The following is a 16988-nucleotide window of genomic DNA, read 5'->3' as shown; positions in this document are numbered from 1 at the left end:
TCAAGCGATTCTCCTGCCACAGCCTTCTGAGTAGCTGGGATTACAGATGCACGCCACCATGCCCAGCTAATTTTTGTATTTTTTAAGAGACTGGGTTTCACCATATTGGCCAGGTGTGAGTAATGCTTTTAATAAAAATTGGAACTGGAACAAATATAGAAAGTAATTCCAGCACTTTGGGAGGCCAAAACAGGTGAATCACCTGATGTCACGAGTTCAAGACCATCCTGGCCAATATGGTGAAACCCCATCTATACTAAAATCACAAAAATTAGCCAGGCATGGTGGCGGATGCCCATAAGCTCAGCTACCCAGGAGGCTGGGGCAGGAGAATTGTTGAACCTGGGAGACAGAGGTTGCGTGAGTCCAGATCACACCGCTATACTCCAGACTGGGTGATGAGAGCAAAGCTCAGTTTGCCACTAGCCAAAAAAAGAGAAAGATTGAGTTTGGGTAACTGCTGAAAGGGGACCTTCAGAAGCACTGAAGCATTTTTGGGGTAGGACAGATAAATTATAATTGAGGAATACAATTGGAGTGAAGACCTAAATGAAGAAAGTTTGGATGAAGACCCAAGTCAACATTCAGTCAAAATTCACCAGATCTTATAATCAAGAAATTTCAGATTTGCAGGGAAACCCAGAAGTCATTACATATACCTTCTGTTCAATTCAGCAAGGAATTATTTACTACCAAATTATATGCATTGCGTAGGGAGGTGGATAGGGTGAGACTATTAAGACAAATTAGACAGAATCTGGCCTCAAGTTGCTCAAAATGAAGTGAAGGCTTTCTCAAAAGTGAAAGAAAGAAAAAAAAAAATGAAGTGAGGGCATATAGGCAGCAGTCAGTATAACATAATGGATAATAAGGTGGCTCAGGGACAACACTGTGGCTCACACCTGTAATCTTAGCATTTAGGAGGCCAAGGCTGGAGGATTGTTTGAACCCAGGAGTTTGAGACCAGTCTGGGCAACATGATGAGATCCTCATCTCTACAAAAGTAAAAATGAAAAAGTTAGCTGGGCATGGTGGTGCAGGCCTGTGGTCCCAGCTACTCGAGAGGCTGGGAGGCTCATTTGAGTCTGGGAGTTGAAGGTTGCAGTGAGCTATGATCCTGTCACTGCACTCCAGCCTGGGCAACAGAGAGATACCCTGTCTCCAAAAAAAAGAAAAGAAAGTGGCGGCTCTGAATGAGTTTGTTTAGGTGTTACATTATTTCCACCACCTACTGACCATGTCAGCTAGACCTAGTGGCCTTAAGTAGCTATCCCTTGTCTGTAAAATAGTACCTGTCTCATAGGAGTGCTGTGATAACTAAATTAGGTAATTTGTATTGATTGATTTTAACCCTAAGAGTATATATAGGTTTAGGCTGGGCGAGGTGGCTCACGCCTATAATCCTAGCACTTTGGGAGGCCGAGTTGGGTGGATCACCTGAGGTCAGGAGTTCAATACCAGCCTGACCATCATGGTGAAACCCCATCTTAAAAAAAAAAAAAAGAATATATATAGGTTTAACATTTATTTATTTAAGAGATGGGGGTCTCACTATGTTGTCAAGGCTGGTCTCACATTCCCGGGCTCAGGCGGTCCTTTCGCCTCAGCCTCCTAAATAGCTGGGACTCTAGGCGCACACCAGGCAGGTTTTATTCTCAAAGGTAAAGAAGGCGCTAAGGCCTAGATGCTGATGCGGATTTCCCAGGTGTCCCCCAAGGTTTGAGCCCGCCTACACCTCAATGTATGCGGGCAGCGTTGCTGCGCATGCGCGCGGATAGAGCCGTAAGATGCTAGCGCGGCCGCCAGGAGGCGCAGCCAAGTCACGGGTGTTCTTCCTCGTTCCCAGAAGGCTGGGCGGGGACTTAGGAGTCGACGCAAACTCTGTGCGCCTGCGCGCTGCCTGCTCACTCAGCCAACATGGCGCCCGTGGAGCACGTTGTGGCCGACGCTGGGGCTTTCCTGCGGGATGCGGCTCTGCAGGTACGGGGAGCTCCTTCCTGGACGAGAGAGATCTCGGCTGGCCGCCCCTCAGGGAGAGCCTTGAGTCGAGCGGAGCGTTACTTGGTGCGGGCGGGTCTGAGCTGGGGCGGTCTGTCCGCAGGACATCGGGAAGAACATTTACACCATCCGGGAGGTGGTCAGTGAGATTCGGGACAAGGCCACGCGCAGGCGGCTCGCGGTCCTGCCCTACGAGCTGCGGTTCAAGGAGCCCTTACCGGAATACGTGCGGCTGGGTGAGTACCTCTGCCCAGCCTTGACGGAAAGCTGGGGTCCAGGGCGCAGATGGCACACACTTGGGTGTGAGTTGGGGTCTGGCTGCCTTATCAGAGCAGTGGATTTAAAACCAGCACTTTTTTTTTCTTTTAACTTTTTTCTCTTTTTTTAAGACGGGGTTTCACTATGTTGGTCTTGAACTCCCGACCTCAGGTGATTCGCCCGCCTTGGCCTCCAAAGTGCTTGGATTACAGGCGTGAGCCACCACGCCCTGCCAAAACCAGCACTTTGTAAGAGATCGTGGTGGGAGAGCGGCTTCCTGGGTCTGGAGGCAGCCAGTAACTAGCTGTATGCCCTCGGGCATAGCATTCAAATTTTGACCTCAGTTACCTCCTCTGCAAAATGGGAATAATAATAGCATCTGTCTCCAAGGTTGCTGTGAGCATTAACTGAGGAATATGGCAGTCAGCACAGTGTCAAGCACTTTGCAAACACGCAGTAAATTTATTTGTATTTAGGAGTTTGGATCTCTTGCTAATCCCTTGTCCGTTTCTTTTCAGATTAGTCTGATAACTGGATATAAAGATCTGCACCTGGCAGGTCTTTTATAAAGGTAGTGCCTTTAGGCATTATATTAAATGTGAAAGAAAATTAGGCCAGGTGCAGTGGCTTAAGCCTGTAATCCCAGCACTTTTGGAGCCTGAGGTGGGTGGATCACCTGAGGTCAGGAGCTTGAGACAAGCCTGACCAACATGGTGAAACCCCCATCTCTACTAAAAATACAAAATTACCTGGGCATGGTCGTGTGCTCCTGTAATCCCAGCTACTTGGGGAGGCTGAGGCCGGAGAGTTGCTGATGCCGGAGAACCTGGGAGGTGGAGGTTGCAGTGAGCTGAGATTGTTCCACTGCACTCCAGCCTGGGCGACAGAGCAAGACTCCATCTCAAAAAAAAGAAAGAAAATATAGCAATTTTCTCTTGGCTTAGGAGTCAACGTTGTTCTCTTGTTTCGAATCAGGGCAATACCTAGGAAAGGCTCCTCAGTGTTTGGAAGTGTTTTAGAGGCTAGAGGCTGATAGTAGAGATGATGTTACCTCCTCTCTGATTTTTACAATTTTCTTCTCCAACTTAGTAGCTTTGTGATCTTTGCCAACTTACTAAATCTTTCCGAGGACGTACTAATAGTGCTTCTGAAGATTGGCAAAGTATGAAATGAATTAACAGGTAAAGCTTTTAATGCAGTGTCTAGTACACAGTAAGTGCACAGTAAATTTTCGTTGCTGCGAATGTCTGTTTTTTAGGAAATAAGAGCAGTATATCTGGTGTTCCTTGTATCAGTGTGGCAGAGGACATCTTTCTGTTAATTTCAGGAAATTTTAAGTGTTTATTATGGATGACTGAAGAATAACAGCCGTTAAACAGCTGACATTTACTATGCATTAAGCACATGTTTTTTGTTTCTTCATAAACTACTAAAATTACAAGTTGAGCATCCTGGATCCGAAATCCACAATGCTCCTAAATCTGAAACTTTTTTTTGTTTGTTTTTTTGAGATTGCGTCTTGCTGTGTTGCCCAGGCTGGAGTGCAGTGGCATGATCTCAGCCTACTGCAGCCTCCACCTCCTGGGTTCCAGCAATTCTCCAGCCTTAGCCTCCTGAGTAGCTGGGATTACAGGCACAGGCCACCACACTAATTTTTGTATTTTTAGTAGAGACGGGATTTCACCATGTTGGCCACATGGTCTAGAATTCCTGACCTCAAGTGATCTGCCCACCTCAGCCTCCCAAAGTGAAACATGAGCCACTGCGCCCAGCCAGCTTACTTTTTTTTTTTTTTTTTTTTTTTTTTTTTGAGGAGTCTTACTGTGTCCCTCAGGCTGAAGTGCAGTGGTGAGATCTTGGCTCATTGCAACCTCCACCTCCCAGGTTCAAATGATTTTTCAGCCTCAGCCTCCTGAGTAGCTGGGATTACAGGCATGTACAACCACACCCAGACACGTTTTGTATTTTTAGTAGAGACTGGTTGGCCAGGCTGGTCTTGAACTCCTGACCTCAAGTGATCTGCCTGCCTTGGCCTCCCAAAGTGCTGGGATTATAGGTGTGAGCCACTGCACCTGGCCCTGGCCAACTTTCTGCTTTTTCCTCTGCATTTGATAAGGATGTGACAGTAAACCTAACAGGCACGAATCTTGGTGGTAGATAATACAAATTTTTCAACTATAAATAGGAAAAGGTCAGAAAATGGATGAAAGTGTTATGGTTTTCATGATGTAGTGATCCTTTCTAAATTGTTTTTTTTTTTGATAATTCCATTGGTTATCCAAGGTCATATGGCTTTTTGCCTCTAACTGAAGATGGAAATCTCTTGTTTACAGTAACTGAGTTTTCAAAGAAAACAGGAGACTACCCCAGCCTCTCTGCCACGGACATCCAAGTGCTTGCGCTTACATACCAGTTGGAAGCAGAGTTTGTTGGGGTGTCTCACCTAAAACAAGAACCACAGAAGGTAAATCAAGAGAATGGGTTTTTAAAAGCTTTTTATTATGGGAACTATCAGATGTACAAAAGTAGAGGGACTCGTGTAATGGACCCAGGGTCCCCGTCATCCCCCTCCACTGTTATATCATAGCTAGTCTGTGTTCATCTACGCTGATCTGTAGCCCTCAGTATTCTAAACTCAGACATCGTATGCTATTTTACTGATGGATATTTCTTGGTATGTCTTTTAAGATCAAGACTCTTAAAAACTTCAAAACCATCATTATATCTACACAAAATTAATAGTAATGCCTAATATCAAATATCCAGTCAGTGTTCACATTTCCTAGTTGTTTTGTAAATGTTAAGAGTTTGGATCAGGATCCCACACTGAGGTTCGTACGTTACAGTCAGCAAATGTATCTCAGTCCCTTTTTTTCCCACCTTGAGCCAGGGTCTAGCTGTGTTGCTCAGGCTGGTCTCAGAACTCCTGGGCTCAAGTGATCCTACCACCTCAGCCTCTTGATTAGTCTATTTTGATCTGTAGGTTTTTGGGAAAGGTTGTTTAAATTTGGAAAAATGAAAAAGAATAAAAATATATCGGTACATAATAATTTAAAAAACAATTCCTTCTGGCCAGGTGCCATGGCTTATGCCTATAATCCCAGGGCTTTGGGAGGCCAAGGTAGGAGGCTCACTTGAGCCTAGGCATTTGAGACCAGTGTGGGCAACCCCATGTCTAAAAAAAAAAAGCGAAAGCTAGCTAGGCATGGTGGTATGCACCGGTAGTTCCAGCTACTTGAGAGGTTGAGGCAGGAGGATCACTTGGGCCCAGGAGATTGAGGCTGCAGTGAGTTGTGATCATACCACTGTACTCCAGCCTGGGTGACAGAGTGAGACCCTGCCTCAAAAAAGAGAGCTTTTTGGGGGTAAAAAAGGAGGAACACTGAGTACTTACAAGTGTTTTCAAGGCTTGCTTCCTTCAAAACTTGGACTTCCTATTGTGCTTTTAGGGTTTTGCCCAGCGTGGCCAGGTTGAGGAGACTGATAAATTTGTGCATGGGCCCACTATCTATTTCTAAGCCAGAAGATTTTAGAAGCCAAAAGCTTTAATAATAATTCATTTGCAATAGTGTTGACAAAGAATTGCTTAATCTTCCCTACCTAAAGTCATCAAACTATGATGAACTCATATTTTTGCAGTAGTTGAAACTACCCTCAGTTTTTTTTTATTTTTCAGGAGAGATGGGGTCTCACTGTGTTGCCCAGTCTGGTCTTAAACTCTTGGGACCACCTTGACCTCCCAAAATGCCAAGATTACAGGCATGAGCTACCACACTTGGTTTTTTGTTGTTGTTGGTAGTGTTTTAATGAGACAGTATCTTGCCATCACCCAGGCTGGAGTACCGTGGTGCTGATCACAGCTCACTGCAGCATCAAACTCCTGAGCACAACCAGTCCTCCTACCTCAGCCTCCCAGGTAGCTGGGACTATCGGTGTACATCACCACACCTGGCTAATTAAAGAAAATTTTTTATAGAGACAAGGTCTCACTTTTGTCCAGGCTGATCTCAAACTCCTGGCCGAAAGCAATCCTCCTACCTCAGCCTTCCTAAGGGCTGGGATTTAGTGAGCCACTGCATCCAGCTATTTTTTTATTCTCCAATTTTTTTTTTAAACATTGGGTGTCAGCCAGCTGTGGTGTCTCATATATGTAATCCCAGCACTTTTGGAGGCTGAGTTGGGCGGAATGGATCACTTGAAGCTGGGAGTTTGAGACCAGCCCGGACAGCATGGTGAAACCCTATCTCCACTAAAAAATGCAAAAATTAGTGGGGATTGGTGGTGCATGCCTGTAATCCCACCTACTTGAGAGGCCGAGGCAGGAAAATCGGTTGAACCTGGGAGTCGGAGTTTGCAGTGAGCCGAGATTGTGCCACTGCACTCCAGACTGGGCAACAGAGCAAGATTCTATCTCAAAAAGAAGAAAAAAAACAAAAATGGGTATCTTTAATTTTGATAACCAGGGGTAAAATGTGTTTTTTATTTTTTTAAAGGTTAAAGTGAGTTCATCAATTCAGCACCCAGAAACACCTCTGCACATTTCTGGTTTCCACCTTCCCTCCAAGGTAATTTCTTAGACAAGCTGTGCTCTTCATGCTCTTTTCTGATCCGTAAGTTATCTGTTACAGGGAACCAAATTTACATGGACCAATAACACAGTTTGTCCAGTCCTGTCTGATCTGACTTGTATGTTATACGTGATTTCATCTGTAACCTGAGATGCTACAGATGAATTTTCAGGTTTTAAAATTATTTCTTTTAATTTCAGCCTAAACCCCCACAAGAAACAATAGAGAAAGGACGCCTAGCTTGTGAGCCTGAGAACCTGGAATTTAGTTCCTTCATGTTCTGGAGAAACCCTCTGCCCAACATCGATCATGAACTGCAGGAGCTGCTGGTGAGGCCTTGACTTTTGGTTTCCCTGACGACGCTTCTCCCCACTGCTCCTGTGGGCTGGGAGTTTGAAACGTCTGTTTATGTTTCAGATTGACAGAAGTGAGGATGTTCCAAGTGAGGAGGAGGAGGAGGAGGAGGAAGAAAACGGGTTTGAAGACAGAAAAGAAGACAGCGATGACGATTCGGGTGGCTGGATAACCCCCAGCAACATCAAGCAGATCCAGCAGGAGCTGGAGCAGTGTGACGTCCCCAAGGACGTCCAGGTCGGCTGCGTGACCACAGACTTTGCCATGCAGGTGGGTCGGGTGGGCCTGGGCCGTGTGTCACACATGTCATCAGCAGTGGTGTTACTGAGGTGTGCAGATGTACACGGAGCTGGTGCTGTGCAGCACTTCTTTTCTGGTTCTAGAAACTACTTGTGCCCTTTGGTGATTTTTAGTTTTGCTTAGAGACTAGACAGTCGCGTGATTCAGTGACAACATTTGTTGTATCTTACATTTTTCTTTTTTGAGACAGAGTTTCACTCTTGTTGCCCAGGCTGGAGTGCAATGGTGTGATCTCGGCTGACCACGACCTCCACCCCCAGGTTCAAGCGATTCTCCTGCCTCAGCCTCCCAAGTAGCTGGGATTAACAGGCATGCGCCACATGCCTGGCTAATTTTGTATTTTTAGTAGAGACAGGGTTTCTCCATGTTGGTCAGGCTGGTCTCGAACTCCCGACCTCAGGTGAGCCACCGCGCCTGGCCTGTTGTATAGTACATTAAATTTACTGTTTATTATATATATTTTTTCTGCATATATAATGTCATGTGGTCAGTCAGGTTCTTAAAGAGGGTTTTTGGCCCAGAAATAAATGTATTTGCCCTAGACAAAATAAATGTCTGTTGAGAGTGTTTGCTAGTGACAGGTCATGGAAAATGATGAGGGCAGGCTGCAGGGTGGTGTTAGAAAGACACCTGGGTCCTCCTTGTTTACACATCTTGAGAGGCCTCCCAGGCTGTTTCCTTAGCAAAAGCCAAGGAATATGGGCAAAGCAGAGTTTGTGAAGTTCCCCTAACTGTGATTACAAAATTAATGTGAAAAGAAAATTGAGTTCTTTCCGTATTTAACTTGTGGCTGTAGAATGTTCTGCTGCAGCTGGGGCTGCACGTGCTGGCGGTGAACGGCATGCTGATCCGCGAGGCCCGGAGCTACATCTTGCGCTGCCACGGTTGTTTCAAGTACGTAGCTGGTGACCTGGCCCCAGTGGCCTCTGTGGAACACTCTTCCTGTTTCTTTGTTTTTAGATAGAGTCTTGCTTTGTCACCCGGGCTGGGGTGCGGTCACTGAAACCTCTGCCTCCGGGTTCAAGTGATACTCCTGCCTCAGCCTCCTGAGTAGCTGGACTATAGGTGCATACCACTGCACCCAGCTAATTTTTGTATTAGTAGAGCTGGGGTTTCACCATGTAGGTTAGGCTGGTCTTGAATTCCTGACTTCAAATGATCCATCCACCTTGGCCTCCCAAAGTGCCGGAATTACAGGTATGAGCCACCGTGCCTGGCCCACTCTTCCTGTTTTGCAGAGTTGTTTAAAGAGAGCCCTGTATTATGTATGTGTGTTTCTCCCACCTTGTCATTCCTCTGGGGCCTGGGTTCTGTCTCCACCAGGGCACTGAGAACTTGAGGACAGAGGTTTCCAGTGACCTCTCACCTTCTCTCAGTGGCATAGGGTTAGGGACGTGGGTTTTGGAACAATGAGCCTCATTCTTCAGGGGTACATACTAAAATGTTTGGCCATGGAGAGTCTGGGATTTGCTTTGACATAATCCACAAGTAGAAGGAATGGGTGGGTGTGGAGGTGAAACAAGACTGGCCATGAATTCAGAGTTTTTGAAGCTGGGGGGTGATGGATACGTGGGGGTTTGTTATGTTCTTCTGTCTGCTTTATGCTTGAGAGATTTTTTATTCATAAAAAGAAGAGTACATGGATTCAAATCCAGATTCTGGGTCCTGCTGCCTGTGTAATTTTGCAAAAGCTGATTCACTTCCCTGTGCTTCAGATTCTTTTTCTTTGAGATGAGGTCTCACTATGTTTCCCAGGCTGGTATTGAACTCCTGGCCTCAAACAATCCTCTTACCTCAGCTTCCTAAAGTGGTGAGATTATAGATTATACCCGCCTGTCAGATTCTTTTTTTCTTTTCTTTTTTTTTTTTGAGACGGAGTTTCACTCTTGTTCAGGCTGGGGTGCAACGGCACAATCTCACTGCAACCTCCGCCTTCCGGGTTCAGGCAATTCTCTTGCCTCAGCCTCTTCAGTAGCTGGGACTACAGGCGTGTGCCACCATGCCTGGCTAATTTTTTGTAGAGTTTCACCGTATTAGCCAGGGTGGTCTTGATCTCCTGACCTCGTGATCCACCTGCCTCCCAGAGTGCTGGGATTCCTCCCAAAGTGCTGGGATTATAGGCGTGAGCCACTGAGCCAGGCCCAGATTCTTGTTTTTTGTTGTTGTTGTTTTGTTTTTTGTTTGTTTTTGTTTTTTTTCTTTTTGTTTTTTTTTTTTTGTTTTTTTTTTTTTTTTTTTTTTTTTTTTTTTTTGAGACGGAGTTTCACTCATGTTACCCAGGCTGGAGTGCAATGGCGCGATCTCGGCTCACCGCAACCTCCGCCTCTTGGGTTCAGGCAATTCTCCTGCCTCAGCCTCCTGGGTAGCTGGGATTACAGGCATACGCCACCATGCCCAGCTAATTTTTTGTATTTTAGTAGAGACAGGGTTTCACCATGTTGATCAGGATGGTCTCGATCTCTTGACTTCGTGATCCACCCGCCTCGGCCTCCCAAAGTGCTGGGGTTACAGGCTTGAGCCACCGCGCCCGGCCTCTTTTTGTTGTTTTTGAGACAGAGTCTCACTCTGTTGCCTGGAGTGCAGTAGCACAATCTAGGCTCACTGAAGTCTCTGCCTGCCGGCTTGAAGTGATCCTCCTGCTGCAGCCTCCTAAGTAGCTGGGACTACAGGGCACCCGCCACCATGTCACTAATTTTTTTGTATTTGTGGTGGGGACGGGGTTGACTGTGTTGGCCAGGCTGGTCTCAAATGTCTCAGCTTAAGTGGTTCACCTGCCTTGGCCTCCCAAAGAGCTGGGATTGCAGGTGTGAGCCACCACACCCGGCCCTGTCATATTGGTAATAAGATTGAGAAGATGGTTGTGAGGAACTAGGAAGACAGTCAAGGACTCTGGTATCCAACACATAAGCAGCATGCGTGTCAGGTGGGTGAACTGTTAGTTTCTTGACCACTACCTTCTTGTTGCTTTTCTGGCTCTTGAGTTTGTTCCTGTGTTGGGGGCTGCCGTTCTGTAGGGAGGCCTCTGGGACCCTGGAGACCATCTGGTTGGCTTGGAATAGCCTCTGCTTCAGCCTCGCTTGTGGAGGGTGGCCTGTGGGCTTGTTCTGGGGTGGTATCTGCCATTCTGCAGGCTCAGGCTGGGTCTGGGGGGCATCACGTAGATCATCTGGTGGTGCCCTTGCTATAGAGGCCCATGAGGAACTTTCTAAATCATCTGAGGTGCCTAACTAGGTCCCCAGCTCTTCCACTGGGCAGGGAGAGTTGCCTCTGTGAAGCCTTGTTCCCTGAAGGCCTGAGCATAACCCAGCACTCAGGCTCTGCCAGCCACTGTGGCTCTGCTGGTGACAGCCAGTCACTACTGAGAGCTGCCTGTACCTTCCTCTGAAACTTCCTGTCATTTTGCTGTTTCAGGCTCATGACAGTAAAGCTCTTGGCTTCATAAAATTCCATTTTGGGGGCTGGGCGCGGTAGCTCACGCCTGTAATCCAAGCACTTTGGGAGGCCGAGGCAGGTGGATCACAAGGTCAGGAGTTCGAGACCAACCTGACCAACATGGTAAAAACCCATCTCTACTAAAAACAGAAAAATTAGCCGAGGTGTGGTGGCGGCACGTGCCGGTAATCCCAGCTACTCGGGAGGCTGAGGCAAGAGAATTACTTGAACCCAGGAGGCAGAGGTGGCCGTGAGCCAAGATAACACCACTGCACTCCAGCCTACATGGGCAACAGCAAGAGTCTCCAAAAAAAAAAAAAAATTGCTTTTTCTTCAACATTCTTTGTTACAGAAGCACTAAAGTCTCCAAATTAATACTCAGTTATTAGAAACACTTGGAGTGTTTTTCATTCTTGTCAGATTAGCCCCGTGACTGCACAGTTTGTTGTACAAAATAATGAAGCCCCAGCACTTGTTAGGAGGTGCTTAGTTCACTCACAAGATTTCGGGTAGGGCCTCTGGCTTCTCCTGCTGTTCCACCCAGTTTGTGTGTCTTGACCATTGAGAACTACTGGAGGACAGGGACCTGGGCCACTGCTGTGCCGTTGACAGCAGCAGCTTTCTCCTGTCCAGGGTCCTCTGTGGGTGCCTGCGTGGATAGGCAGGGAAGACTTGGGTATGTCCTCAGCACCCGGGCTTACTTCAGCCAGGGCAGTGTTAGTGGTTCCCAACTCACTGATAAGTACACTCTGCCGCCTCCAGAGCCAATGTTAGAGTTAAAGTCAGAGTTAATACCCAGGCTGACATTTGGAGACAAGGTAGCTCATGGCATAATGAGGCGCCCCTCGAGAAAGTGCCTTGATATGAAGGGCCTTGATTCTGGAGCCAGACTGACTGGGTTTATCTGCCATGGACCAGCTGGGTGACTTTGAGCAAGCTGCCATCACTTGCCTCAGTTTCCCCATCTGTAAAATGGAGATGGTGCCATCCTCCCAGGAGGAGTGAGGTGAATCCTACAGAACAGAGCCTGGGCGGTGTGTAGGAAGGGTTCGGGATTCACTTAACTGCATGCTGCTCACTTTCATGCTTCCTTATCTGCTCCTCCTGGGGTTTATCTGCACCCTCGGAGGGATGTGGCAGCCATTTGCTGACAGCTTCAGCACGAGGCGCGGTGGCCTCCGTCTCTGTGACATGTGGTGCAGTTCAGCCCTTTTCTTCTCCTGAGGCCTGAGACCCACCTCGTGTTCTGGGGAGGTATTTGCTGCCTGTGGCTTTGGTACAGAGCATCTCCTTCTGTGTCTCCCAGGACAACCTCTGACATGAGCCGAGTGTTCTGTTCACACTGTGGGAACAAGACCCTGAAGAAAGTGTCCGTGACTGTCAGTGATGACGGCACCCTGCACATGCACTTCTCCCGCAATCCCAAAGTGCTGAACCCCCGAGGGCTCCGGGTAAGTGGCGCCTCTCCCCGCCCCTCCCAGTGCCAAAATCGAAAAGAACAAAGGACAAAAGAGAACCTAGTCTGGTCGTTTCTGGAAGATCCAGGATTGAAAGCCTGTGACCTAGGTACCAAAACGGAGTGGGGAGAGAGTGTGACAAATGCCATCTAATGAGTAAGTGACTGGTCTGCAGTTGCAGCTCATTGGGAGGAAGGCAGAGGGTTAGATCTGTGCAGAAGGTAAAGGATAGGCCGGGTCTCCTGAAGCCCATGACCCAGAGAGGAAGGGGTGTGGAAAGCACGGCACAGAAGAGAGGGCTGGATGGTCTGGACACACAGCAGCCACTGACGCTGAAAATCAGGAGGAAAGGACTAGGGGGCGAAGGAGTGGCACCGGCTTCTGCCAGCAGCAAAATAGCCCTGTATGCATGAGAAGAACCTTTTTTCTTTCAATTTATAGTTGTAAAAACAGTACAAACAATTCCTTTTTTTTTCTTTGAGACAGAGTCTTGCTCTTGTCACCCAGGCTGGAGTGCAGGGACACAATCTCAGCTCACTGCAACCTTTTTCTCCTGGGTTCAAGCGATTCCCCTCCCTCAGCCTCCCAAGTAGCTGGGATTACAGGTGCCTGCCACCACACGTGGCTAATTTTTGTATTTTGAGTAGAGACTGGGTTTCACTATCTTGGCCAGGCTGGTCTCAAGCTCCTGACCTAGTGATCTGCCCACCTTGGCCTCCCAAAGTGTTGGGATTACAGGCGTGAGCCACTGCACCTGACCTGTTTTTTTTTGTGTGTGTTTTGTTTTGTTTTTGAAGCAGCGTCTCACTCTGTCACCTAGGCTGGAATGCAGTGGCGTGATCTTGGCTCACTAAACTTCCAGCTCCTGGGTTCAAACAATTCTCCTGCCTCAGCCTCCCACGTAGCAGGGATTACAGGCACATGCCCCCATGCTTGGGTAATTTTTGTATTTTTAGTAGAGATGGGGTTTCACCATGTTGGCCAGGCTGGTCTCCAACACCTGGCCTCAAGCGGTCCTCCCACCTCGGCCTGTCAAAATGCTGGGATTACAGGCATGAGTCACTGCACCTGGCCAACAATTCCTGTTTACCCATCACATGGATTTTCCAGGGTTAATCTTGTACCACATCTGTTTTTTTTCTCTTTATACACATACATTTTTTTTTTTCCTGAACCATCTGAGAGTAAACTGTACACATAATGCCCCTTTATCTTGAAACAAGGACTTTATCTTATGTAACCACAGTATAATTATCAAAATCAACAAGTCAGCATTGCTGTGATACTACTGTGTCATCTGCAGACCCAAATTCAGATTTGACCAGTTGTTGCACAAATTTCCTTTCTAACAAAAGGGGATTTTTTGGGTCCAGAATCCAGTCTAGGATAACATGTTGCATTCCGTTGTCTCATCTTTTTTCAACTGGAGTCCTTTCTCAGTCTTTTGTTTTCCATGACCTTGAAATTTTTTAAGAGTATGAGCCCGTTTCTTTGCAGAACGTCCCTCCCCTTGGGTGTGTCTGGTATTTCCATGGGATTTGAGATGGTGGCTCTGCATTTTTGGCAGGAACACCCCAGAAGGAATGCGGCTGTGTCCTCCTCAGGGTGTTGTTTCAGAGGGTAAATGATAACTAGTTGGGTAATTTACTGGTGATACTGACTTTGATCACTTGTTCAGTGGCTTCTGCCACCTTCATCCACTGTAAAGTTATTTATAATTAATAATTTGTGGAAAGAGACTGAGACTATGTATATGTTATTTTTCATTGAACTTAACTAAAGTTGCCTTGAACGGTTATTAAAGTCATGATGGCCAAATGTCGATTTTTTTTTTTGAGATGGAGTCTCACTGTGTCACCCAGGCTGGAGTGTAGTACACAGTCTCAGCTCACTGCAACCTCTGTCCCCTGGGTTCAAGCGGTTCTCCTGCCTCATCCTCCCAAGTAGCTGGGATCACAGGCACCTGCCACCGCACCTGGTTCATTTTTGTGTTTTTAGTAGAGATGGAGTTTCACCATCTTGACCAGGCTGGTCTTGAACTCCTGACCTTGTGATCCACCCGCCTCTGCCTCCCAAAGTGCTGGGATTACAGGTGTGAGTCACCGTGCCTGGCTACCAAATGGTGACTTCTATCATTATTTCTGTGTTTATGTCTTGGTATTCCACTATAAAGAGGAATTTTCCTTTTATTCCCGTTTATTTCTATGAGTGTGGTCTTGTGGATTTTTGTTTCAGTCTGAAGGTTGTGATCTGTCGCTGTCATTTTGAGCCTCACAGTGTGCCATGTGTGGCCAGTGGGAGCCCTTTCGAGATGGCTCCTGTGTTGACAGATCACAGGTATTCTTTGAACACAACTTTCTGGCACAACAAGATGTTCCTTAACTCTTAGGATCTGCCATTTCTCTCGGGACCTCTGGTTTTTCATGTAGGATGGTTTTTAAAAGTAAAGTTTCAGGGACTGGGCGTGTTCGTTGTCCTGGGGTGTCACTGCGTCTTGGCTCCGATGGACAGAGCTAGGAATTATGTACATATGTATATAAATACACACTGGAAATGTTTATTTCTGTATTGTCTTTAGCTGAGTCAAAATACCATGTTCCGTTTTTCATGTGTGAGTTGAGGTGAGAATCAGGTGGGAGGCAGCTGCATGTCACTACAGTTACCATGCACTGTCATCAGGATCTGCAAGGTCGGCTACACCTTATCAGCTGTGGCCTTGTGTGACTGTGGATCCCTTTCTTCTAACGGCCATTCCTTGTCTTATTTCCAGTACTCACTTCCCACTCCCAAAGGGGGCAAATACGCCATCAACCCCCATCTCACCGAGGATCAGCGCTTCCCCCAGCTACGACTCTCCCGAAAAGCCAGGCAGAAAACCAATGTGTTTGCCCCCGACTACATCGCTGGGATGTCACCCTTCGTAGAGAATGACATCTCTAGCCGCTCAGCCACACTGCAGCTCCGGGACAGCACCTTGGGAGCTGGGCGGAGACGCTTAAATCCCAATGCTTCCAGGAAGAAGTTTGTGAAGAAAAGGTGAAATGCGAGTTCCCATAGACAGACTGGATGGCTGTGGTGGCTGCTAAGGAGTTCCATTGTCCCATTTCCCCAGGCCGGTGTCACAGTGCAGCCTTGCCTGGCCATGCTCTGCTGGGTCAGCAGGGAACTGGGCCGTCTGTAGCCTGTGAAAATGCGGACCGCCTGGCCACCTGCCACATGAAGGAGAATTAGATAAAAACAGAAAGACCACCACCCTGGATCCAATCTTCAAGAAAGGACTTTGCAAAGGAGAATATTTTTCTAATAAATGTGGCTGCAAGCTCCAGCGCATTTTTATTAAATAGGCCAAATTTCTGCTGCTTAGGTCATGTCAAGGCCAACACTTGAGCTGCATGCTCAGAGATCAAGCATTGAGATTTATCTTTCTGCCAGAAAATACAAGGTTATAATAAAACTAAGGACTACCATTTTCTTTTCCTTTTCACCTTTTTTTGAGACAAGTTTCCATCATTCTGGAAAGTGCAGTGTGGTGAGCTCCCAGACGGCCTTTCACCTGGATTCTCCACGGTTCTGCCTCATCTGCTTTTTCTGCACACACAGTCACAAAATATGAGTCTCCTAGGAAAATGATATTCTTTTACATAACCACAGTAGAGTCAGCAAATTCAAGAAGTATCACGTTGGTACGTTACTATTACCTCGTATAATCAGCACTGGAAATCACCCTGTATCAGTTCATAGAGATCTTCATTTTTCAGCTGCCTCGTATTGTCAAGAGCTACCAAACAAACTCTCTGTTAAGTACTTACCCAACTTTAGCCTATTTAATCCATAGAACGTTAATAAAGGGTATGGCTGCTGTTATTTCAAGCAGTCCTGAGCTGCAGGAGGTTAAATGAGTTTAACCTCACGTAGCTTAAAAGTGACAGCCTGCGAGTGGCCAGGCAAAGATTTCAACTTTGTCTGTGCTTTTAAGTAAATGTACCAGTGGAGACGGTAGGAAGGAGGGTGAACACTGCCTGCTTTCTGTCTCCATCTTTGTGAAACTCCTGCTCTTAGGAGGATTGATGGCTTGACACCTACCTGGAGCACAGGGTGCTGGGGGAGAGGTGAGTGGTTGTTAGAGCCCGGGGTGACTCCAACATGCCCTTTCCGCTTTCCCCATACTCTGTTCTGTCAGACATAGAGAAGGGTAATAGGCGAGGCATGGTGGCTGATGCCTCTAACTCCAGCATTTTGGGAAGTCGAGGCAGGATCACTTGAGCCTAGGACACAGCGAACAACCTAGGCCAGAAGAATGTCTAGAGAGAATATAAGAAGGTAAGGCTCTTAGCGTAATTGCACCCCTCTTGCTCACCGTCCTCTTGGAATTCCTTCCCTTTCTCCTTAGTCCCACCTATTTCATTCATTATATGAGGCCGTAAGACTATTAAATAAGACTGGTCAGGATTTGGCCTACAGTCCACATGTAATTTTTTTTTTCTTTTTGAGACTGATGCCCAGGCTGGAGTGCAGTGGCACGATGTGCAGCCTCCGCCTCCTGGGTTCAAGTGGTTCTCTGGCCTCAGCCTCTGGAGTAGCTGGGACTATAAGCGTGTGCCACCACGCCCAGCTAATTTTT

General features: G+C 47.0%; 1 protein-coding gene across 1 annotated transcript; it reads left to right on the top strand.

Moving 5' to 3' along the window:
• The first annotated feature begins 1864 nt into the window (after nucleotides 1–1864).
• Nucleotides 1865–16237, top strand: NOB1 (NIN1 (RPN12) binding protein 1 homolog). The gene is made up of 9 exons (XM_017539343.2): nucleotides 1865–1980; nucleotides 2102–2234; nucleotides 4590–4720; nucleotides 6750–6821; nucleotides 7025–7153; nucleotides 7242–7448; nucleotides 8275–8372; nucleotides 12217–12361; nucleotides 15138–16237. The coding sequence occupies exons 1-9, from the start codon at nucleotides 1918–1920 to the stop codon at nucleotides 15405–15407; spliced, it is 1248 nt and encodes a 415-aa protein (XP_017394832.1). The 5' UTR covers nucleotides 1865–1917; the 3' UTR covers nucleotides 15408–16237.
• Nucleotides 16238–16988: the final 751 nt, after the last annotated feature.

The sequence above is a fragment of the Cebus imitator genome, unplaced genomic scaffold (assembly GCF_001604975.1).
Source record: "Cebus imitator isolate Cc_AM_T3 unplaced genomic scaffold, Cebus_imitator-1.0 Scaffold118, whole genome shotgun sequence".
NCBI lineage: Eukaryota > Metazoa > Chordata > Mammalia > Primates > Cebidae > Cebus > Cebus imitator.
This window is presented reverse-complemented; position numbering and strand designations above follow the sequence as displayed.